Source organism: Chaetodon trifascialis, chromosome 16 (assembly GCF_039877785.1).
Source record: "Chaetodon trifascialis isolate fChaTrf1 chromosome 16, fChaTrf1.hap1, whole genome shotgun sequence".
Classification (NCBI taxonomy): domain Eukaryota; kingdom Metazoa; phylum Chordata; class Actinopteri; order Chaetodontiformes; family Chaetodontidae; genus Chaetodon; species Chaetodon trifascialis.
In genome coordinates this window covers 20726722-20752180 of record NC_092071.1, presented here as the reverse complement: position 1 = coordinate 20752180, position 25459 = coordinate 20726722, and the positions used below count along the sequence as shown (strand labels likewise).

Here is a 25459-nt window from a genome sequence, read left to right as displayed (position 1 = left end):
ACATTCTCTTGACTGCATAGGTTCTATTTTTGGGTTTGAGTCCGTCACGGTGGCTTGGCTCACCTCGTTCAGTAGTCAGGCCCACCCCATTGGTCAGAACAGAGAGGCTGGGATTGTTAAGGAGGCTAGAGCCGGCCAGGTCCACCTTTGAGGCCTGCAGTCGAAACTTCTCCAGCTCTTGGGACAGCAAGCCGAACTGTTCGCTCTGGCTGCGGCATTTCTCCTCCAGATCTCGAACCTTTGACTACACGTAGGGTGGAAAAGACACACATGTAACACATACACAGTAAAAACACTATTTTACACAGCTGACTTTAAATGGGAGAACCCACCTTTCAACACTATTATACAGGATACCATCAATTTGACAAAACATTTCAAGGGTAACTGTGATGACGTGTTACAATTTACTTTTGGTGTTTACTGTGTGTGTGTGGGGGGGGTATTTTAAGGTGGATTTGTGCTTTAACACATCAGTCTTGTGGAAGGATCTAACCCTGTGGGCCCCATTTTTCGCGGCAGCGCAACGACCAGAGCAGGCAGTGCTCCGACCACCTGGTATTTTCCTGACCTTGAAATTCAGCCCCAGCTGCAGATATGTGGTGCTGTTTGTTCACATCCGGCTGCTCTGCACCACCCAGACAACAGCATCATTTCTTAGAAAAGCTGCTTCTTCACATGTTGATCGACTGACATCATTTGTCACTCTGAGCAATGAGAGCAGTGATGTGACTGAATGACAGCATATTTATTAATGCCCACACCCTCTGATCTCACCCAGTTTGTTGCACTTGGCACATACATGAACCAAAAGAGCAGATGAGCTTGGAGACGGCCACATTGTCATTGATGTACAGCACTGTGTTTGTCGTTGCGCTTGCACGATTAAAACAGAGCCCTTGATGCAAAAGCAACCTTCTCTCTAAACTGTCAATGTCATGCAGAAACCTTTTATCCCTATGCAGAATTTATTTTTTCAGTCATTAGACAAATCCGATTTGACATCTGATCTCACACAGTTCTGATTAGCAGATGGAACAACACATCACGGCAAACGTACAGTGAAGGTAATGCAGCTTACTGTATGTGAGATACCAGCATAACTAATACACTATCAAATGAAAGTACTGCAGTGTAAGTTTAGGTTTCTGCAAGACAGACAATATAATCTGTCACTGAAATATTAGCTTCAAACACAAATGACAAAGACTTAGAGGTTCAGTGGACAGAAAAAGAGCGGGAAAGAAAGATGGGTGGTTTTCTGGTAAGATGGGAAACAGGAGTAAAAACCACAGCTGGAGAAGAAGCATAGGTTATGAGAAGTTATACATTATGCTTCTGTCTTACGCTGCATTCACTAGCAAAACCACTAAACTGCAGAGTTATTTGCCAGAACACTACAGAGGTTTGTCTCAGCCCCAGTGAGTTTCTATATGTGGCTGATTTCACTTCAGGTTGTGGTGGGAGTTTCCTGGCAGGCTGATCTGACAAAAGCCGAAACTGTCTGAATAACATTTCCTGTTAGCTCTCACCTACACAAAGCCTCGTCTGCAGTCAGTAGTTACCTAGCTACGCTGAGCCGAAATGAATACTCAATTACAAACAGCAATCCGACTGTGATGTGGTGGGTGTGCATGAAGGGAGAGTCTACCTCAATATATTAAGATCAAATAACAAGCCAGCGTGATAAGTGTGCTCAGTGCAGCTGTGCCGCACACACAATGTTATCTGGCCTCATGTGAATGGCCTGATCTAAACACATTTTGGTACCCTAAAAAATGCATCAGCATGGGCTTTTGTGCCTACATGAAGCATTAATGACAGACCGTTCTATAGTGATCACCGCAGGGCTGCTACTTTCAATTTAAGCACATGTGCAAAAAACAAAGGATGTTCAAACCTGTTTAAGTCCTGTCAACTTGGAGGATTTAAAACAAGGTAATTGGGGTTTGGTGGTTCTATCTACAGTTGCTAGGGAAGGTTTTGTGACAGGAATAGAAATAATTTGGCCCAGGAGGTCAAGCAGTACCTGCATGCAGTCCAGTGTACTCTGGTCAGCAGAAAGATAACACAGAGGGAAAAAGGAACAGCAAAGTAAACACATGCTTGTGAAACAACGAATCTGGCAAAGAAACACGTTAATAAAGTAGAGACACGGCAGTCTGAGGACATATCAGCAAGAAAATCCTGCCAGGAGCCAGAATCACTAGAATGTGCACTGGCCCTCAGCAGCCAGCAAACACAAATACTCTGTTTAATCTTTCAAAAACTGTTTTTAACAGATTGCAAAAGGCAGCATGCTAACTTGGCAGCAAAGCTCAGGTTCTCTGGAGGGAAAGAGAGTTTCTCCTGTGAAGCTTTGGGTTTAAATAGAGACAGAAAGTGATAGAAACAAAGCAAGAGGAAGGAAGCAAGCACTTTTTAAAACAGGAGCAACTATACTCTACCAGCTCCCTCCGCAACACAAGCTGAGTCAACTCCTAAAATAAAATACACACTTCATTTAGGAACAAACTCAAAGCACAGACAGCACACGTATAGTCATCAACTGTGGCTTTTTTCATCAGTCAAAACTAGCAGCCAATCAGACAGATGGGAACTCGAACTGTCATCGAGCGTCTGGGTTCATTTTGAATTCAAAGTGTGTCGCGCTCACGCTGAGAGCAAGTATAAGCCATCTGTTCAAACGGTTATCCAGGTCCATGAAGTGCCACAAAAATCCAAGTATTTTCAGCAACAGCTTCTCTGCCAGGTGTTTAGATAAGGATAAAGAGCCTGTTACACTCTCCATCCATGCTGCTTCAGTGGCAATGGGATGTATTCTGTCTACTAAGAATGGGGAGATAATTAAATATTTATACTCTCTTTGACTGGCATTTGGGATATAAGAAAACCTTCAATAATGAATTAGATTTGATCTTGTCAGGCAGGAATTCACTCATGCAAGAGAGAAATACTGAGGAAGTCTGAACAACAGTCCTCCTCTCTAATGTTGGGGCTGTGTGAATTAAGCTCCCAAGTCATCCGAACTTCTTGAAAGCAACGCAGGGCTTTACTGTGTGGTAATAAAAGCACTTTATGGGATGAAAATCATTCATGTGCCTTTCTTCTTTACTGAGTAGTCACAGTAGTGTCACACACACTCACCTCCAGCATCTGAACCACTCCCTCATGTTCCCTCTTGGCAAATAACTGAGCCTGATGATTAAAGAAGAAAGTCAGTGTAACTTTGGCTGTTTACGTATAAAATTCAAGTTCAGAGCACAGCGAGCTCTCTTGACAAAACACAATGATTTTTGGGTGCACAAAGGTTGCCTCCTGCTGGACAAAGGGCCCATTCTCCAGAATGAGGCTGAAAGCAGCCTCAGGGACATGGGAGTTCAAATATGTGAAGAGCAGAAGAGGGTATGGTTCTTACCCGCTGTAGCCGTTTGATTTCATCCTGTTTGAACTTAAGGATAGCCAGTGCCTGCTCATGTTCCAATTCCAGCTGCTGCCTTCGCTCGGCGACCTCTCGCATATGCTGTTCAGAAAGAAACCAGTTATTTCAAGTTGGGCAGCGCAGAGTCAAAGTGAAAATAAAAGACCGTTTCTGAGCCCAGCAGTACCTTTAGGACCTGCTCTAGGTTCTCCAGTTTGGCACGGAGTCTCTGGTTCTCCTCGAGAACTGAACTGTGTTGAGCGGTCACTTCAGAGAGATCTTCCCTCAGCTCCTCATTCTCAGCCCGAGTCTGAGAAACAGCAGCAGGTCAACAGACTGGATCATTTTACAGGAATATTACATTTTTTGCAAACCATAGTTCTGGTCATCATTCCTATTTTTTGAGACTTTACTCCACAGCTACATGAAACTGAAGACTGCTTTGTGTGCACTCACATCTCAGTATTAAGTTGGTTGATAAAATATCGTCACAACTGACAGCTACAGTATGATTGCCAAAACTATGGAACTGAGACCCACTTTAGAAAAAAAAGAGGCTCAACACAACAGGGAGACTCTGACCTGGTCGAGCAGCTGTGCCTTCCTCCTGAGGAGATCTGCCTCCTCCTTTAGTTGCTCATTTTTGCCTTGCTCATCCTCAAGCTGGCTCTCCTGTTATCAAACCACGAGACAACGTTCAGATAAAGTTGAGGAAATCCATGTCCTCCATGTCATCGCGAGAGAAGCAGATGGTGATGCAAGAACATCGCTTACCAAATCCAGACATCTCTTCTGTCGCTTCTTTACTTCATGCTCAAGGTTTTCACATTCTTTTCTCTTGTTGCTCAGCTCACTTTCCTGAACCCACAATGAATGACAACAAAGCAAAGATGCTGTAGCTGCAGGACATACTGTTCAAGAGCAAAACCATGAGAAACATCTGTAATGTAATGACAAATGATTCGTGTTTATATTTTGCAACGTGGAATACATTGGCTTTAGTTTCCATACTGACATCTGACATGGCAGCAATGAGGTATTACAAAGCTTAGCATCCTTTAATTATTCTAAATGCAGCTTACATGCAGGAGCAGCATAAGAGAAATCAGCTTATTTCAGTGCTGCCACAGGACCTCAATCAATCACTGTGGCTGTGTGGGGGGAGGCTGCACAACAGACAGGCTAATTGCAGACCCCCAGCAGCTGACTGAAAAGATACTATACTCTCACCAGAGATGACACCGCAAGACCATAATGATAATTAAACTGCAATCCGTGGTCTGATTTGCTTGATTGTGTATCAGCCACAGCTATAAGGGCCTGGATAAAGCCCATCAAGCAACGGTGTTCTGTTGTATAGTCAAATCATGACTGTGAGGCTAAACTGCCACTAGTGACTGGAACTTAAATGTTTTGTCAGCTGCTTCACAGTCAGCAAAGACACGTCTCACTGTACTGTAATTCAGAGGATGGTGTCCACTACCATGTGTCTCTCCTCACACATAAAGAATCACCAGTCACTTAATTTCTTCTCTGCGTTTTCCTAACCCTGTGTTTTTTTTTTTTTATTGTAGTCTAACCATGCACATTTTATGGGACTGTCAAAAGCACGTAGGTTAAACTGATTACCTGAAAAAAAAAAGTATTTAGCCATGCTAAGAGACTGTAGATAAGCAGGGAGCAGTGCTTTGGGTTAAATGCTAACGTCAGCATGTGAACACGGTCACAAAGGCAATGCTAACACGCTTATGTTTAGCAGATTGAAATGTTTACCATGTAAGCTTACTTTGTTAATTAGCACTAAACACAAAGAATAATTGAGGCTGATGGAAATGCCATTAGTGTTGCAGGTAAATAGAGTATTGCACAGATTACATTTTTGGCCTGATGATGGTGCTGCAAGGGATCACTCAGTCATTACAATTCATCCCCTGAGCACCAGGTATGCACCAAACTGCATCACAATCCAATCCTTAGCTGTTGGGATATTTCAGTCTGGACCAAAGTGGTGGACTGACTGACTAGCAGGTCTAAAAATATCACCAGTGTTCTTTCTAGGCTAACATAGTTTCTGGGGCAGATCAGTGTTTACTCAGCTGATGTGCTTTGTCCTAAATCTGTAAGTCATTTAAGTCATCGAAGATATCTCACTGTCTAAGATGCCACTTTTTTTCCTGCAACTCAGCCAGGCTCTATGAAAGATAGCTAGTTAGCTTCAAGCTACATTTAAGATATTTTTGCCATGTCCCTTGTTAAACTAAAAAGAGGAAGTTCAAATAAATTCATTTAGTCCCTTGTGCAGCCATGACCATGATGGACAGCCTAACACTCACTAACTTAATTTCTATCCACGCTCATTCCCTTCAGAATGTTGCAGCTTTAATTAGGACCATAGTAAAATGAGAAAGCTGCATGGACAGACATTATGCATCTGAAACCATGTTAAGAAAAAGGATTTGGAAAACAGAATTGAAAAGCAGCACATCACGTAATGGACACAAATCACAGTCATGAAGTTTTCCATCATTTCAGCTGATGTGATGTACCATGTCAGTGCTTTAACAGGGAACAAACCCACATCAATTGATGTCTGGAATCTCCAGGGAATATGGTCTATTTAAGCCATGAGACCCACTTGTACTATCAGCAAGGGCAATGTGCTACTGTTCTGTTTCCAAGGGACACGATCAAAATAATCCCAGCATTACATAACAAATCTAGCCATAGTTTCAGTTTCCTTCAGTGGCAGTCAACTGAAGACACAACACTAAATTCAAGCTTCAACATGCAAAAAGGATAGCAAAGCTAAACACCAGCGATTAAGCACAAAATGCATGTTGTTGCTGCAAAGAGCTGTGCAGGACGGTCATGAATGCCTGTTTGGAGGACTGAGCTGAGTGACATCCAGTAACCTGTTGCCTTACTAACCCTCCAATTTCAGCAACAACCATAGTTGGTGCATTCTATTTGATTATGCTGAATAACAAGAAGAGTATCAACAAATTGCTTTCATGAATAGTTTGGTCCTCGTGGATATTAACTGGAATTCATACTGAAATTCAAACGGAAAAAAAAAAGACACAAATGTGGCACAATAAAGCTGGAGAAACATTAAACTCTTGAATGTTGCCAGCTGAGTTTACATGTAGATGCTCTCACCAGAAACTGTAGGCGCTGCTCCTCTGTGTGTTCCTCCTGATGGGAGGGGGGCGGGCTAAGGCCCGGTTGGGGCGTCACTTGCAGCCCCGACTCCTCCTCCTCTCGGGGAGTCTTCTCACACCTGGATGGAGCTTCATCTAATACCACACACGGGGTCTCGCCTACAACCTGACAGGGACAGGGATAAGCAGTCAGCCACCTTGTATTTACAGAGATAATCTCAAGAGTCAAGCTCCAAGGTATTGTACTAAATAGCTTCCATTTAAATCTTAAAAACATGGCCGACTACTGAGAAGAGGGGAAATGTCAGTATGACTGTTATACTGTACGGTAACACTTAACATTACACCCCCCACTGTGGGTGAGGGGTTAGCAGCGAGCCTCCTTTCCCAGTGGTCTAACTCTAATGAATGAATAATCCAGGGGGAATCCCTCGAGCCTGCAACATGACTCCCACACATTAACAGGAAGTATGTCCTTTCTAATTAGTAATGACTTGAATGTTTCACAGTGGGCTACTTTTCTAACTAATTCCTGTTATCCATTCATTTTAAAAAATGGTATGATTTGTCTAACTTGGATCCAGAAGGGGGACAGGCTGACATTGGTTAAGGGTTAAGAGTCGGGAATCAGTATCTAATTTTAGAGCAAACCTACTTATGCTCAGTGTAGAACTGTGCTAGTGCAGCCAAGGCCACGACCCAGTAACAGGATCAAAGGCGATCTGCCACGTGCTGCAAAAGGGATCTCTCCTTTACACTCTCCTTTACATTGTTCGTCACTCAAAGGCATCACTCTAGACTTCAGGGACAGCTTGCATTTGTTTAAGACATGACTTCTTTAGGGACTATCAGAGCATGGCATGAAGAGATTGCCAACAAACCAACACCCCCCACCCCCACCCCCCCCCACCCCCCAAAAAAACAAAAACAACATTCATACATATTGTTAGAGATCAATTCATTAGGTGATTAGAAGTTTCCATTAGGTGGTAAGTTCTAAAGTCAATCAAATCTAGCATCTGTAACCTCAATTCCAAAGAAGTTCGGACACTGTGTACAACAAATAAAACAGAATGCGATCAAAGCCAATCTACTTAATGTCTGAACTCTTCTGCTTCACTGATTTTCAGAAATATAAGCTTATTCTGAATTTGATGCAACAACATGTTTCAAACACGTTGGGACAGGAGCAACTAAAGACTGGGAAAGATGTTGAATGCTCCAAAAACACAGGTACACAGGTTGACTGGTAACAGGTGATAGTATTATGATTGGGTAGGAAAGGGGCATCCTGGAAAGGCTCAGTCATTCACAAGCAAGGATGGAGGTTCACCACTTTGTGAACACATGATTGTAAAAAGGTTATTTAGTACATGGGCTTTTGTCAGTAAAAACAGTTCGTTTGCAAATGATTGCATCCAGTTTGTATCCCTGTGATCTGGTAGCAGTTACCTGCAATGCATATTTAATATTTGATCAAAATTTTCATAAATTCTGTTATATGAATAGTTCTTGTAAACAGTTTTTAGTATGATGACATTGTGGTGAAAGAGTCAGAGAAACACACTTGGACATTGAGCGACCACAAACTCCTTTAGCATGTGTAGCATGTTTTTAAAGAAGGCTTTGCTTTGCACTTCATTATTCATATAACATGTGTTGCACCTTCACACAGTCGATGCATATGGTGCAAGCATTCATGGATGAAATTACAGATCAACATCTGAAAACTGACACCCAATTTACCCTCAAAATACTGAACCTCTCATGCTGGAGTCAAGATATACTGAAGAGGCAAAGAGAGAGTTGTAGTCCAATTAAGTTCCAGTAAGAAACTAAAACACGGCAAGACTTCTATGGTTTTTAGAGATAACAGTCACTGTTATCTCTAAAAACCATAAAACTGTCATTAAAAGTAATAAAAGACAGAATGGCCTTCATGGAAGACAGCCCCTCATTTCCATAAACTATATCTGCAAAGATACTCACTCCCAGCATCCTGTCGTCCTCTGCTCCATATTTACTACTACTTTTCTGGCAGTACACTGTTAAATGTTCGTTAAACATGCAGGTGCTTAATGCTGTAAGCTTGTATTCCTTTGACATGTAAAGCAGCTTGCATCAAAGAGGGTGAAGGCTTGTTGTTTCTAAGACGCGTGTTGCAGCATTATCACGGATACAGAAGACCTCAATATGGGGCTGATAACGCGTTGTGGCTGTTCAGCACTAAATCAGTGGAATGTCTGTCAAGTTAAGTGAGGCTGTCCCTGGTTTATCTTTTGGATAGGGGACCAGATGGTGTTAGTAGTGGTGACGAAAGGCCAGCAGGAGGCACTAATTCCGTTGGCCCCTGTACAAAAACAGTGCACAGGAATGAGGGCTTTGAACAAGTGCTCTGCTGATTTCTCTGTTCCTGATTCCTGGCAGTGGTCATTAAAGATCCCTGCATATCCATCACAAGCAGACATGCCTGGTGAGCCCAGCCCAAAATGCCCACCTTCTTATCTGGTCGGTCATGCTTAAAGCAGTCCATCTTCTTGTGACTCTTAATTAGCTTGTAGCACTTCATATCTTCTGAGTGGGCTGACTTAACTGTATGGACTGCTACAATCTGGGAGCCATGCGCCGTGGTGAGAGTGAGATATTGTGGCCAAGATATGATCCCTATGCAAATTTGAACAAACCCCATCATTTTTAATGATTATTCCATTATTTGTGCAGATCTTCTTGTCTTAACTCATGTTTGCATCCAGGAATGAATGCAGCTAAACTACTTCAACCACAGGTAAAGTTCAGGGGAGTCGAAGCTTTTCACATCATTACTAAGATGGAACTCAACATTCCTCCTTGTGTTGTTGTGTTCACCTTTCTTTCAAGACAATCAGATATTTTGATATTCTACACAGTGACAACATATCACGCTCAGTATGACATCCATTGCTATCAGTCTACAGGCCAAATCCCTTAAAAGAGCAGTCCTTTCTGTAAAAGGAGCAGGAGCGCACAATGATGAGTTCAAAGCAAATATAATCAGCGTTCAGGCGACGTGTGATATAATTCTGACATGGCTTTGACGAATGAGCACAGGGGGGAATATTATGTAATGCCTCATTTATACAATGTTATGAGGAATAAAGGGACTGTCATAGAGAGCATTAGACCAAGGCTTAGGCTATTATGAATCGTTTCAAAGGTTTATATGCCAACACACTAACCTAACAAAACTTAGTGTGGCCTAACAAGCTGAGCACGTACATGGTCATGGGGCAGTGTTTAATTCACTATTCTCATATGGACAGTTAAGAGAAAAGATAAACGGAGTCAAATGGTAGTGATCCAACAAATTCAAGTAACATGCCTTACACATTTTAGTGACATCAGTAATGCATAATACATAATAAGATATATGCAAAAGATGTAATATATTTACACACAAAATCAAGACTCATGGTGTTATTGCTCAATTATTAGCTAAGTAATATTTTTCATTTAATGCTACTGCATACATAAAATATGAGAGCTGAAAGGTCAGGTGTTGAGGGGGTACAAAGATGAAGAAAGCCCCCTTTTACAACAAGGCCCATGTGGCATTCTCTACCCACATTACAGTGCCTAAATTCACATCATGTCTGGGCAGTAATATAGTCCTTTTCTAGTCAGAATCTGAGTAGTACATAAACAGGTCTTCAGAAGGTTTTAATAGGAGTTTTGGATCGATTGTTTTCAATGAATTCTCAAAGAATATTCATTTGATTCTCATCCATTTTGAGCAGCAGTGATTCTCATTTAAGAAGATAAGTATCAACATTTATTCTGCAAAAACAACCTTCAGAGCATCATATTCACTTGAGCCAGTGAAGGAGGGAATCACTTGCTGTTTCATTCCAACCACCAAACAGAGGAAGTGTCCATTACCTTTGACTAGACGAGGGGACTGGAGTCCCCTAAGGACCACTCAGCCTGCAGACAATATGTTAAACAGGTAAATCATCCAGTGTATTTGCAAGAATTCTGTGCTTGAATTGGCCTAAACTGGTCACAAACAGTCAATCATTGTTTCGAAACAAATTACCATCTCTAAGAAAACTTGTAAAATCCTTGCTGCTGCCTTTTATAGCTGAGCAACTACAATAAAACATACCCTCCTTTAAGGGAATAAGGGTGGTTTAAGGATTGGTAGAGGCAACAGTAAGTTCTCAAATAGGGTTTTGATTACATTTTGAACAGTCTGTTTATTGGGGCCTTGTACATTAATTGTATAGCTGGTTCCCGCTCAGAAACTCAGAAACTCTCATCAGGCAGCTACCCAAAAATGTAAGGTTAATGTACATCACTTCAATGTAAAGTTAAACTGTACACCGAGATAAATATGAATTCTAAACTAACCAGTCAATGTCTTATTGTGTGATTTCTGGGTAAAAAAAAAGGCTCAAATGCAAAGTCAGTGTGGATTGCATTAGCTTCACATATAATAAGACAAAATCTAATTTCTGAATTTCACTGAATTCAAACTGTGGTCAATACCACATACTGAGATGTTGTGTAAATATCATATCAGAATGTTTTCTTTATTTTACACACAACTATTATGAATGTCATTTCTGCTCAGTGAGCAGCACAAGACATTCAAACACACTAGACACTTTGATCCTGAAGTCACTGGAATCAATTTAAACCATCAATGAGATGAATTTGACAAAAGCTGGTTGCGGCTCTTAGTGAAAATGTGCTGGGTCCATAATTATATGACATTGATTATTAATTAAGATATCATCAATTACAGCATTAATAGAGATACAGATGGATGCTAACTGAGGAGCTGGGAGACTAAAATCAGAGGAACATCATACTGTATTCCTTAGCATGTGAAATTGTCTTTTAGTTCCCTCAATATGAAAGTGGCACTAATTAACAAATACCTGTACTTTGTGTGTAATTCATAGGAGTGCATACATGTATACAGTAATCTTTAACACTGTAAGTGTGTTGACATGTTTACTGTGCATGCAACAGTATAACTGAATAATTGTTCAAAAACATGTGGGCTAGAAGAACATTTCCAGCTTGACTGAATTTTTTGTTCACGTTTCCTAGCTGTTTTATTTCAGAGCAGATTTTCAGTGAAATTTCATAACGGACACATCTTGCTTGGATATGTGTTTTGGCTTGATTAGCTCATTATGTCCTAATGCAACAACTGAACACACTATTGTCTGTTTCTAATTTGAAAAAAGTTAGAAACACCTTCTCCTGTCTTATCTACACTCCTGCATTGTCTGTGGTGTCTTTTATGAATGGGACTGAGGGGGTGTGGCAAAACTGATCTAAGAAAATGTGCATGCATAAAAACATGCAGTAATTAATGGCAGTGTAAGTATAGTAAGTAATGGCAATTGTAAATAGTAAGTAAATACTCAGATCCTACTGGATGTGATCTCTCAATAACTGACCTGGTGCAGGGTGCAGCCATGTCTGCCACAGTAGGTGCCACTGAATGTGTTTTTATCAGATGAGGTCCTAGCTCAGTGGCTCACCTCTTCTTGCACACTGCCTCACACAGTGAGGTGCCATTGTGTACACTTCACACTAATGTGGTCCATGTACACTAAAGGATCAAGTACACCTTGGGCCCATGCGTACTAAAGCAGGGACAGATCCCATTCAGCAGGCCCTGAATGCCATAAGCACATTGGTGTAATCCCTGCAGACTACTGAAACGGGTAACTGGATCACTTCTTTTAAAAGCACCTTAATGGATTGGCCTGGCCGTTGATTTTCTTTTTAATACGGAGCATATCGATGTCCACCAATCAAACGCTCTACCACCCTGTCACTAAGTCAGCCCGTCTAAATTCTGCATCTGGAAGCTCCAAAATATGACTGTTATAAAACCAGGTTTCTGACAGGCTGCCCTTGACTAGGCCTCATGCATGTCCCGTCTTTCTAATTTGTAAGAAAGTGGCAGTCCATCCCAGACAGGGGTGGGATTTACCACAGGATTTACTGAAATGAATATTAAAAAACAACAGCTATGAGACCTAAAAGAAAAATCCCCTTAGCTACGAGTCATATTGTTATACTAACATGGGGCATGTAACATAGTAATAATCTTTCAGAATAAGCTGGTGGTTTTAATGTCCAACACAAATGCAACACTCGCTGCCTTGAGCCAATTCGCTCGCACTCCTGATTCGTCATGACACTCATTAGTTTTCAGTGTCAAGTCTCAACTTTGAGCCCTGCACGGCTTCTGTCTCGCGTCCAAGCAGACACATATGACGTTAGCCAAGGAGATCTGCAACAAACTACTGACACCTACGCACAGAGACAACAAAACTCATAAGATGACCTACCCCTTTTGTGTGATCTGTGGCAACGTCAAGGCTTCCCTTGGCCTGCTAGTTATCCAGAGCAGGGCGAGATAGAAAAGTCTTTAGTGCGGCTGGAGTCTTACCTACCACCCAAAACCCTCTCACCGCTGCCACAGCAACAGAGAGAGGATTACTGGACTGTACCATTCTGTTGTTAGAGGGGATTAGAGTTCACACAACATGGCCCCTTTCTGGGTGTGCGCGTGTCACTGGGTATGCGTGTGTGCGTCCCACAAATGAGAGATTACCACAGTCGGCATTCTCATTTGAGCTTCACAGGCAGAGAATTTACTCTATTTCACTGGAGAATTTCACAAAAAAATCCATAACTAAGATGTATGCCTTTAAATGATGTAGACTGATATCAATGCACAGAAAATGTACCTTTAAAATGTGCCTGTCATATGCAAAAAGTACTTCCATACTACAGATGTTCAGTGGTATGGCTAGCTAAATTCAAATGTCAAATAATGTCCTTTCTGTATTATGTAACCCATTCACATATTTATATGAGCATTTTTCAACATTTTGATCGGTGATTGAGCATCACTCCGGTGTAAAGAGCTGTTTCTAAGAACTGAATAGAGAGAAGATCAGTATTACATGCAGAGAGGATCAGAGTGTGTGACTTTGGTATCTTTGATCAGGCCCAAGTTCAAGACAGGGAATCATCTCATTATGGCTTGTGGCAGATTAGTATCAGGTCCAACGACAAGCCATTATATAACGCAGCAAAACAGCATGCGAGCCAACATAAATATACACTAGGTTTCAGAAAACTCACTGCGCTGAATTTTAGCAAACAGCTGTCTTATCCAAACTGTACCATCCTCCCAACGCCATTAACAGTCCTCGGTGTGAAAAGACGATCTGGTCTGTGTTCGTAATCATATATTTAACCTCAAATAGAATAGCATGATCATACCAGTTTTTCAGTGCTTCAGTTTTTGCTAATTTACTGACTTAGGTTACAGTGCATTAATAATTTTGGTCTCTTTATTTTAATGAAAGTCACAGCTGATTTGATGCCATCATTTTTAGTGTGCGTAGACAAAGTTCACTTATTGAAGTTGCTAAAGACCAACAGGGGTCAGCGTTTGTGCAGTGTTCTGATATGAGACGAGGACGTTACCTCCGTTTCCCCCTCCTCCTCAATTTCCTCACACTTCTGTGGGCCATCGGGGTTGGGACTATGGTTGTGCTGCTGTCTGGATGATGTGACCGACAGCTGCCTTTGGAGCCGCAGCACCTCCCTCTGAGACTCCCTGAGAAGCCTCTCAAATTCCGCTCTGCCAGATGGAAGAGGGGAGCCCTGCACAGACACATGCACCACAGGCAGCCACAAGACAATGACAGCAACAATTCAGCACAATACTGTTATTCCAGTTTTAGTTATTAACATTTTAAAACTGCATGCCAAGCAATAAACTGAATGAAAGACTAATAATCTCAATCAATAATATATGTAATCATGTGCATTGTGTTCTAAAACTGGTGTTTTTTTCTTGTCATTTAGAACAGACTTCAAAATCCTCTAAAATTGTGTAAAATCCCTGTGAATGAAAACAGTAGTAAATACAGAGAGGGGGCATTACATAACTAAAAACAAATATATTCAGTCAAACTGATTCTGGGTAATGGACAGAAAAATGTCAAAGCCATCTAATTTGCACATTAAATTTTCCCATTCAAGTTGAGAATATCACTTCACCCTCCCGTCCTGTTATCCTTATCACATGGTGGAAATGAAGTTGAACATGAGATCCAGCACAGACATTCTCATTAGATCTGAGCACAGCGCACCATGTAAGACCCTTCATTATTAAACCCAGCACATGTTCACATGGAGAATGAGCTTCTAAGTCATTGGACCAGTAATAACAAACAGGCACTTAGAGAGGCAGCCTATTCCTGCACTGTCATGCAAGCATCAGCAGTGACGCAGCCTTTGTAATACAGGCTTAGGAGGGAGTTAGGATGAGTAGTACCCATGTTGTCCAGCAGAGAGCGAGCTTGTGGCATTATGAGTCTGTGGCCAGGATGGTGAGGAGGGTTAGAAGGAAGACGGGAGCAAAAAGTCAAAAACAGTGGCCAGTTGAGTAAACTAGTAACTGAGGAGATGTGTTACACATACCTTAGTGGAGCCCAGCCGTGCCTCCAGCTCTCTGCACTCTTGCTGCAGGGCAGCAATCTCTTTGTCCTTAGACAGCAGTGCATCGGCGTGCTGGGCGAGGTCACGAGCTCGCTGTCGGGCAAACGCTCTCTTGTACTGTTCCACAGATCCGGGTCTCATCAGTGACGGGGAGTTCACCTGACAAGAGCAAGAAGCAAACAAGTGTCAATCACCAGAAAGGATTTCATAAAGGAGGTCTGGAATACACTCGTATTGACAGTTCACACACAGAAACTCAGGCGGTTGAGAATACAGTAAACAGCGGGAAAGACTGTACATGAAATAAAACCATTTTAACATTACAAAGTCTCACTGTGGTGTGCAGGAATGACTGCTGTGGACTTGGCAGGTAGTATGGAGAAAGCAGTAGCAAACTAGTAAAGCCCTGCTGAAGACAGTGCTTATAGTCAAGGATCAGCACAGAAGAGCAAGAAAATCAGATGATATCAGACAGGATCAAGCAATACCAAAGAGAGCAGCAAGCTAACTCAAAAACAACCTCTTATTAGATTAGGTTCAAAAACGGCAGTTTAACAAATGCAGCTAAGCTCTAAGAAGTTTTCAAACTTTTTGTTGGTGTAGATTTATCAGAGTGGCGCTGCTCTGCCCTTCAGTGAGCTGCAGGAGGTAGGTGGGGGGGGGGGGGGGGGGGTCCCTCCCAAAGCCTGGTGAACAGGTGCACTCAGAATACACAGCAGCCAGTGACTGCAGCATTGAGGACAGGGATAGAGTGGTCCTTAAAATGTTTGCTGCAGCACACTCCACTACAGCTCTTCAGAGACTTCTACGACTTAGTACTGAAGACTTCAAAGAGAGTCACCGTGCATCATGCAGCTTTTCATTAGAATAGGATTGGAGTTCCATGAGGCTACTGAATATTTTCGTGTTTTTTAGCCATTGGCACAGTAAACAACACACTGTATTAAACTGTGTGTCTCCTCAGCTTTCTTCTATTTGAATATATGATTATATTCTTCATACTTGATCTGAAAAAATATGTGTATGAAATGTTTCATGAGGAGTGTTTTCATCCTCAATCATTGTGTTTGATCTTTGTTTTGATCTTTTGCAGATATATTACATCTCAAGAGACTTCCTGGACTTCTTACTGAAAATGCAGTTCTAGTGATACAATAAATTATTATTGGTGCTGCCATGTTTCAGCAAAGCTCCTATTCATCACATGTTGAGCTATTCCATTGAACTCATTACATGATATCATGGTGAAAGGGTGATTTGGATGGTGGTGCTTGATAATGAGTCACTCTCAGTATCAGTATCAGTATCAGCGATGCATTTTGCTGTGAAAATGTTGCAGGCATTATATTTGCACGGCGTACCACTTTGAGGTTGGCCTCCTGCAGTTTTCGAGCCCTCTCTTCCAGCCTCTTAGCAAGTACAGCCAGCTCTGTGTTCTTTCTCCTCAGCCGCCTGACCTTCTCCTCAGTCTCTGGGGCGCTGCTCTTCCGCTAAACACAAGAGAAACACATATCATCATCAGACGCTTGCAGCAACAACCAACACCACCAACCAACACAGCAATGTCAGGCAAGAAAGTCACAAAAACAGTTATTCAGGCAGGCTTATTAATGGTTTGAAGAGGGATTCAGTCCTAGTTTTATATTGCCTGCCTGCGTTACCAGTAGGAATTCATAAAAGGCCCAGGGAAACACCAACACACTCACAAAATAATGATCTATTTATAAATTGAACAAATTACTGTGAACCTGAGCAGTAACTGAAACAATATACATCTGAAATGTTTTGTATGCCTTCTCTGTGCACCTGGCTTTCTATATACGAAGCCTCCGGCCAAGACTGGACACCCTCTGTTATTTTTAGTCTTACCAGCAGGCCATTCTCCTCCCTCAGTGTGGCACAAGTCTTCTCCAGCTCATCGAGGGCTCGCAAGAGTTCAGAGTTCTGACGCACCAGGAAGCCATAGTCAGTACCATTCTGAAAGACAAGCACAATAAAGACAGATGCAGAGTTTACCAACTACTGGCTTTTTGTTTTTCTAAAACACAGAGAAATACAGGAATCAAATTTCATTTCAGCAGAATGGGTTGAATTGTGTTCCATGTCTGAGTTACAGGAAAGCCTCCCTCAGCTGTCAGCCAATGTTTACATAGTGCTATCTAATGGTGGCTGACAGATGACAGCCCATTGAAAAGGCTTTTCATTAGACCGTCTCAATCAGTCCACCACTGGCATTCAACAACCATTACACCACACTAACTCAGCATAAGAGGAGAGAGGAGAGCTGTGGAGAGAGGGGAAGGAGAGACGGGGTAAGAAAGGTGGTCACATACAGAATTCAGAGAGATTTTTTTGCCATCAAGCTCCACCCTGCCCACATGATGACATGCTCTTAAAACGTTTTTGCTTCTTCCTGACAGATGCTCTCAAGCTCTTTCAAACTGGACAGGAATACCAATGAACTGATGATCTTCAGGTCTCCTCTAATAATTCACCTTTTTTATTGCTTTTCAAAAAAAGGAAACCACACAGGACACGGACACCACAACCAGAAAAAACACACCAACATCCAAAGGAATACACACACACACACACACACACACACACACACACACGGAGAGTATTGACATTACATATCATATTGCTATCACTCACCATCTCAACAGTATAAGCCAATTACCACTCCTATACCACAATGATCGTATCCACAGGGCAAAGGTTCCTGAACATATAGCTGCTACTCACATAACCAGAAGTAACTGCATCTGGGCAACCATTCACCTCCACGTATATATGACACACACACATGACACACACACACACACACACACACACACACACACACACACACACACACACATATGACTACCTTATTAGGTTAACATGATCATGATCATCATCGTCATAATTTAGTTATCACTCAAACGTCACAATGTAAGAAACATATCCAGCAGGAATCTCTGTAATCTATCATATTTCTAATACTTACATATATTAGCAATGTCCGTCCCACCTTCCACCTGTCATATCATCATTCGCATCTTGATGTCGGACACATTATAATAATAGCAGCAAGGCTTTATTTAGGGATTTTGTATTGAGCCATCATCTGTTCAAATGTCATCTTCAAAGAATATCTTCAAAAAAGTTTCCTGCTTCAGTCCATGTTTTCCAATAAAAAGTTTTTTGCCAACCTTCAATAGTTTATTTTGCCAAAAGTGATGACTTTTTAGTAAAGGAAGGATTTGTCCCTGTGGTCTGGTGTGATACTCTCCATGTTTCTCTCCCAAACATCAACATTGGATTTCTCCCCCTGTTTGTGAGATAAAAGCCTGAATGGGAAAAGGTTCTGTAAGCTCCCTTTCAATAGAGACCCACTGATGTTCAGGTCTCGTCATAGATTTTCAAAGTCAAGTCGGGTCTTTAGCTGTCTCTCTCAAGAGCATTGGTTGGACTGATTAACCATCACTTTGCTTCACTTCTACCTTATTGATGCTCTAATGATGACCGCACAGCCAAAATGTTAGCACATTAGAGTAGTCACATCTGGTTAAGTGGTGAAAGTGAGCATTTGTATCAGGCTTCAGGTCTCTTTTGTGCAGCCTGCACCTCAGGGTGATGGACCGTGACAACAGTGCTTGGTTAGAAATAAAGACCTGAAAGAAGCATCCAAAGATACCGTCCAAACTCTATGCACATCTAATTAAAGCAGTCAGTTGTCACATTATGAAAAACATACACATTCTGTGGTTTTATAGTAGTTTTAGTGTAACAGTCCTTGGGGTTACACAAATAAGCTTGTTATCTTGTGAGCTCTTAATGTAGAGACAGCTCAGCAAAGCAGCGGTAGATGTGGCGGACGGTCGATGTGGCAGTTAGTCAATGTGGTGATCAAGAGTGTCATTGGTGTTTATCGTCAAAGTGAAGGTAACAAGTGGTGGAAACCTCTGATCTGTCTTTCATTCAAACAGAAATGATGTCTCCCTGCCTCTGACAGGCATGCTTTAAATGAGCCCTGAGGCTCAGATGGAAAGGTTGAGATCTGGCACACATGAGTGTAATGGCTGCAGTGAGAGCAGATGGACAGACATGGTGAATAGATAAGCTGGAGGTAAAGGGCAGGTTTGTCCTCAGAGTGTAACACATTGAGTGATATGGTCACTTTGGGCCTTTTCCATGCACACGTGCTGCCTTGGCTTGACTCGGTTTGACTTGGCTCATCAGGGCAGCCCGGCAGGGATTTTCATCTCCATTACAGGGCTTGAATATGTGTCTTTAACAGACGACACACTTTCTGTGTGAAGTTTGCATGTTCTTCCCGTGCATGCATGGGTTCTCTCCGGGCACTCCAGCTCCCTCCCACAGACAAAAAACATGCTCATTAGGTTAAATGGTGACTCTAAAATTGCCCCTAGGTGTGAGTGTGAATGGTTGTTTGTCTTGTGTGTTGCCCTGCGATCGACTGGCGACCAGTCCAGGGTGTACCCCGCCTCTCGCCCGCTGACAGCTGGGATAGGCTCCAACACCCCACAACCCCGAAAGGGATAGGCGGTATAGAAAATGGATGGATGGAAGTCCAGCAATTTAACCATGTCAGGGGACTGTCCCTGAATAACGACATCACCGCAACCCACTTGGAAGTGGTCAGGCACGCTTTGACCGACTCAGGAGATGGTCGATCTCGGGTGTGACTTGAGACATTTAAAATGGTGACAGACGTGCAAATCAATGTGGCACAGTCTGACTCAGCGCAGCCAAAAGTACCGATATAAAGAGCTTTATCAGGTTGTTGTTGTTGTTGTTGAGGAAGGTCAAACTGCCTCACGTCACCTGTGGTCAGCTTGATTATTGTGAAGCAGTCTGCATGTCCATACCTGCAGCTACTGCAGTACCCACAGACAGATGAAGAAAAGAGGAAGCAAAGTGTTCCTCCAAGTGTTTGTTGAAGTATGACAAAAGCACCCAGATGGCTCCACACGTGAAACACCAGCAGACCTGTTCAAATGGTTTCTATTATGTCTCCATGATACTCCTGGGATCTAATTACGAGCCTGAAATAGTCCTCTGCCACAAGGTCACTTAACAGCACAAAGAATAATGTTTTATCAAGCGTCCTGATGGCATGGTGCGATATACAAATCATGTGATCATCACCTTGTGAGATTATGTTGTCTTGGTAACAGTGCAGATGAGTTATCTGGTGGCTCTCTGGAGGGTCTTTAATGCTATGGTACCTGTTATTTAAGTCAACACTAATGACCAGCTGTTTACTAAAACAGCAGCTGAGGCTCTTGTGTGTTCATCCTCCAGTACTATTACAATGCTGACACTGGACATCCTGTCTGGATATCCAGTTAATGGGCTACAAACTAGTGCCAAAGACACCGTATGTTTTCATGATAACACCACACAGATTAGCAGACACAACATTTTGCCTGAGATCATTAACGCATGATCTGGTGAGGGAAATACACACACACACACACACACACACACACACAGGGCATGATTTAAATGACGTAAATTTCCAATACTGTCTAAAGCAGTTGTGAAAAGCTTGCAGTCAAAGTAAAGATGTGATCACTGTTTGTCACTGCAGGCAAAAAAGATGCTTCACTGACCACATTTATAATCAATGCAGGCACTGAGTCAGCGACTTCAATCTCCTGAAACTTGAATGCTCTCTTTGGGCAAATCTTGGCACCAGCTGAGATACTGTAAGACAAACTTTCATCTCATTATTCTGGTCAAGCATGAGCGCACCTCATATATTTGACAAGGAAACCACTGAAGCCATTACAGCACTTCCCATTCAAATTACAGCCTTAAGAGATTCATGAAATCAAACCTGGTTTTGATACCATTTATGGTCTGCCTTTTTTCTGCAATGGCCATTCGGTGCATTTCAATTCTGTAATTCATCCATCCATCCATTATCTATACCGCCTATCCCTTTCGGGGTTGCGGGGGGCTGGAGCCTATCCCAGCTACAATGGGTGAGAGGCGGGGTACACCCTGAACCGGTCGCCAGTCGATTGCAGGGCAATTCTGTAATTATACAGTGTATATATGTAATTCAGCACACTTTTATCTCACTGATAACAGTCGTACTTTTAACTCCTATGGCTGCTGCCTCACATGAAAGGCATCCACTCTGTGAAACACAGGGTGGTATCTATAGTGAAGCAGCCACACCAAACATTTTTGGTGCTTTTGATATTCACAATGTGAACTACTGTTTGAAATCTTGCCACCCATCCTTTGTACACTCAATTTCCTGGTCAGGTTCATGTAGGAAATTGAATTGTCCTTAGATGATGTATTATGGGACATAGAGAAACTGCACACAGAAGTGCATAGCTTGCCATAAAAACCAATGAGCAGCACTTCATGGCCAGACTACTTGCTTTGTTGATGATACATGAATTTTTCAGGGACAAGGGGACGCTTCTTGTTGGACTGTCTTGGTTTGATTTATCTCTTGGATTGTAGGGGTATGGGAGTGCTTTGAGTCAAAATACATGGTCAATTCTTTAAATCTATTCCAATATGATGTTAAAATACACAAAACCATGACTCCTAACCCACAATTCCTGACAAGATTACAAGGCACTTCAGCACTAAAAAAAAGGAAAAGTTCTTTAGGACAGGCTTAACATTAATACTAGGGAGTCAGAACATAAGGCCACCAGCTCAAATGAGACACAAAAAAGGCCAGAAGACTGTCCGCATGAAATTCAGTTTCCTGATGGAAATGTGCTGTACGCAGCCGTGATCAGAAGCAGTGACAGGAAAAATACGGTCCAGTTATGTCTTCCAATAAGTGTTGCCTGTATCTCATTATCTGCCCAGTTCACTGCGGCAGCTTCTCAAATATCCAGATCTCCAATTTTCAACAAGCAGAGAGCAGTCATCACCACTTAACACCACCAAATGTCACTGAAGTGATGCTCAGATGCTACAACTAGCAGAAATAACTGCAGCTGACATGAGTTTTTCAGACGCAGAGGCATTATGCTGCCGTTGCTACACAGCAGACATTCTTACATGGCTCAGTGAGAGTTAGCCTCAGCTCTCAGATGAACCTTTGTGTCCTTGACAGTTATTTTGCCATCAGTTAGAGGACTCAGCCGGTCCCAATGTCCCAGTCTTCCTCTCAGGAGGACGACGCAAAAGCCCAATCAATCACCTCAGAGGAAGGCCAGCCAGAGTGAACTCAGCCTCCGCCTGCCTCCATTCTGATTCTAATGATCTTGGAGTCCGTCCATGTCTTGTAATTGTTCCCTTGGAATCACACTGAAATACACCGGAGGCTTTTCTTAAGGCATGAGGTAATGCTGGCTTCTTACAAACTAAAAACCACCCTGCCCTTGCTTCTTTTGCTGCCACAGAAAGGGGCTGCAGGTGGTGAGGTCCACTCAAGGCCAACATATTAGCATTCAGCCAGCTCTCCTCTCTCACAGCAGTGCTGTTTTCACATGGGCCTGGCTCAGTAAGCGAGGCAGATGCAACTCCGGAGCAGGAGGGCAGGGGGCCTGTACACAAACGTCTGTCAGGAGAGTCTGAGCCTTGGGCAGGGCAGACGGGCTTAATGGAGCCATCTCCCTATGCTCTGTTTGGATCTGTCTGCAGTAATTGTGAATATAAGCAGATAAGTGAAGGGCCTGCTGATTATAAAAAAATGCACACTCGCACCATGCACACCACACTGACACTGCCTATCATCATGTAGGTGTGAACTTTTTCAAGCATTTCCAGTTCAATTCAATTCAATTTGTACAGCACCAAATCACAACAGAAGTTGTCTCAGGACATTTTCCATATGGAGCTGGTACAGGCCGAGCTTCTATCTACAGAGACCCAACAATTCATCATGTATTGTATTGTAAAAGCTGATTATTGTATTTGAATGTGAAGCTGCATTTTTTTGTCTGCATCCATAATTTAGCAAGGCAGAATTCATCTAAGATTCAGAGTAAGACGTGATTACGCAATACCTAAAATGAACTACACCAAAATTGCCCGTTCCCATCCCATCCTATCTGATTTTGCTGTGAGAGCTTTTGTGCGACTGCACCTGATAAAAGCAAGGTGCTGTGTGAGATATATCGCACGATGAACAACCTCTATGGCCTCTGGGCAAGCTTTTCATCACTACATCAATTTTAGGTGCATTCTCTACTTGAGAAGAGGAGCTGAATCCTTTTGGCCTTTTTAGATTATTACAAAGGGAGTTATATATCCAGGCCTGTAAAACAGCTTTTCAGGCAGACGCTCATATCACACAAACACTTGAACCTACAGTGACTCTGAGTTTTCTGCACAGGAGATCTGTATGTGCGAAAGACACTAACCCAGATAATTGAGTGTGAAAGGGACTATACTTGCACTTCTATATATACTTGAAAATCCACTGAAGGACAAACTCCACCATCACATGGCTGTCACAGTTTGGCAGCACAGCAGGTGGCTCCAGCAGCAACATGCAGTTTGTTACTGACCTTGTTAATAAATATAACTGGAACAATGCAGTCACTTCAATCCCATTTATTGCAAAATGAAGTTTTAAAGGTCAACCAAAACAATCTAACTTGAGTCCAAGTACTAAATTAAAATAACAACATTAAAGAGAAACGTCACAAGTGACTTGTTACTAATTATCCACTTGAACTGCGTTTATTTGTTACAACGAACTGACACTGACAAGACTGAGCTGTGTGAAGAGAGCAGGCTAAACTGCCTCCTGATTATCTGGGTCAGAAGCTGTTTTATGTGCCTCTAAGGGTCTGAATGAAAATGGCTTAGGGTTTTCTGGAATTCATCCCCTTCCTCGAGCATTTTACTGCAGAGCTCTAAAGTAGAGAAGCAGCACAGAAACCATGGATAGTTTCATGATGACGAGCAGACAGAAACCTGTCTGACAAAGCCTCACGTCAGACTGACCACTCTCACTGTAGACAAGTCTTATTTGGAGCTGATAAAACTGCTCAGATGGAGAATATGCATATTAACACAGCACATATACAGGAAACATAACTACATTCAGATTTGGTTGTGTTCTCTGTATTTGCCTCTTGAACTTGAACTTTCGGGGTCATCGTACAATCCTGTTTCACTTTTTCCTGCCTTGCTAGGAACCCTGTATGTCCACTGTGCTTTTATGTCATTTCTGGTACAACAAGAAAGATATGAGGGTTTCTTCCTGTTAGATGGAAATGTAAAAACACTACAATATAGAAAAGCAGAAAAAATACAAATGCAGGTTGTTACAATACAATAAATGTAAACACACTTCAAGGTTAAAAGGAAAGGACAAGAGCAGATGTTACATTTTTGTTATTATTATTATCCTCAGTTATTTTTTGACAAAGATTTGAACAGATCATTAAACGTCCACAGACTTCTTCTTACATATTCATAAAGACCCAATTATCCTTTTGTCTGGGATCCACGGCGAGCTTTTGTAGGGCGTATGGAAATGTCTACAGCCTGGTTTCACAGAAACACCAACATCAGCATTTTTGGCTGACAGCTAGAAATCCCCCACTATAAGCCTCTAAGGAGACAGCAAGACAAAGACACAGACACACAAATGCACATTTTGCTATTGTTAACTCTTCGGTGGACACGATATCTGAAGTGGCAGTATTAAAGCTGCAATTTGCAAATGGTGTGCAGCATCATATAAGCCATCCATACAGTGTGTATTACAACCACAGCCCATGCAATCACAGGCTCGACTACTGAGGCAATACATCAACACACCACTAATTATAGATCGGGACTAAAAACATGAAAACCTTTGAATACTTTTGGGTAGGCCTGAATGGAAAAAAGGATAACACCATAGGAAATGAATAACTGTAGTACACTGTTTCAATTGGGTCAGTCTGCTGCCTGCATAGCTAAAGAAAGTAGTAACAGTACTGAACCATCATCATCAATGTTTTTATTGCAATGTGTCTCAATGGCATTTGGATTTTTAAAAACAGTCCTTCAGTTTCTCAAAAATATTTACTATGAGAACTTCTGCAGGCAGGTTATTAGATTTTCCAACATTTTTTACCGAGGCGTTTCAGAAATCGATTTTAATAATGGACAAAGCACAACCTGCAAGTACTTAGTGCTGAGCTTCAATCAGCAGCGTCGCTCAGAGGATTGGCATGAAGGAGGCAGTCTGCTGAATCTGGAAATGTGCCTTGATTAATTAACGCATTGTCTGCCCCCAGCAATAATAGAAGGGGAAAGACCCTACCCTCAAACACCACGTGGTCAGAGAAATTGACTCCTTAACACAGTTTTAATTACCAGCAACGGCAAGAAACAGAAGAAGCAGGTCCAGCAGAGGCTGGGA

The 25459-nt window shown here is 42.2% G+C and overlaps 1 protein-coding gene across 12 annotated transcripts in view; it reads right to left on the bottom strand.

The window, feature by feature from the left end:
- Positions 1–25459, bottom strand: part of LOC139344330 (RIMS-binding protein 2) — a 61469-nt gene that overhangs the window by 19233 nt on the left and 16777 nt on the right. For 11 of the 12 annotated variants that reach the window (XR_011603158.1, XR_011603157.1, XR_011603159.1 and 8 more), the window contains 12 exons: positions 16975–17082; positions 16467–16595; positions 15088–15264; positions 14086–14265; positions 6581–6748; positions 4196–4279; positions 4004–4093; positions 3609–3731; positions 3419–3523; positions 3148–3198; positions 2030–2050; positions 64–244 (listed from right to left, as the gene is read on the bottom strand). Coding sequence is in view for 8 of the 12 variants with exons in the window: in XM_070982408.1 (XP_070838509.1) it covers positions 64–244; positions 2030–2050; positions 3148–3198; positions 3419–3523; positions 3609–3731; positions 4004–4093; positions 4196–4279; positions 6581–6748; positions 14086–14265; positions 15088–15264; positions 16467–16595; positions 16975–17082 (1417 nt within the window). In the remaining 4 variants the exon portion in view is untranslated. The remainder of the gene's footprint in view (positions 1–63; positions 245–2029; positions 2051–3147; positions 3199–3418; positions 3524–3608; positions 3732–4003; positions 4094–4195; positions 4280–6580; positions 6749–14085; positions 14266–15087; positions 15265–16466; positions 16596–16974; positions 17083–25459) is intronic. The other variant, XM_070982402.1, reaches the window with a different exon arrangement.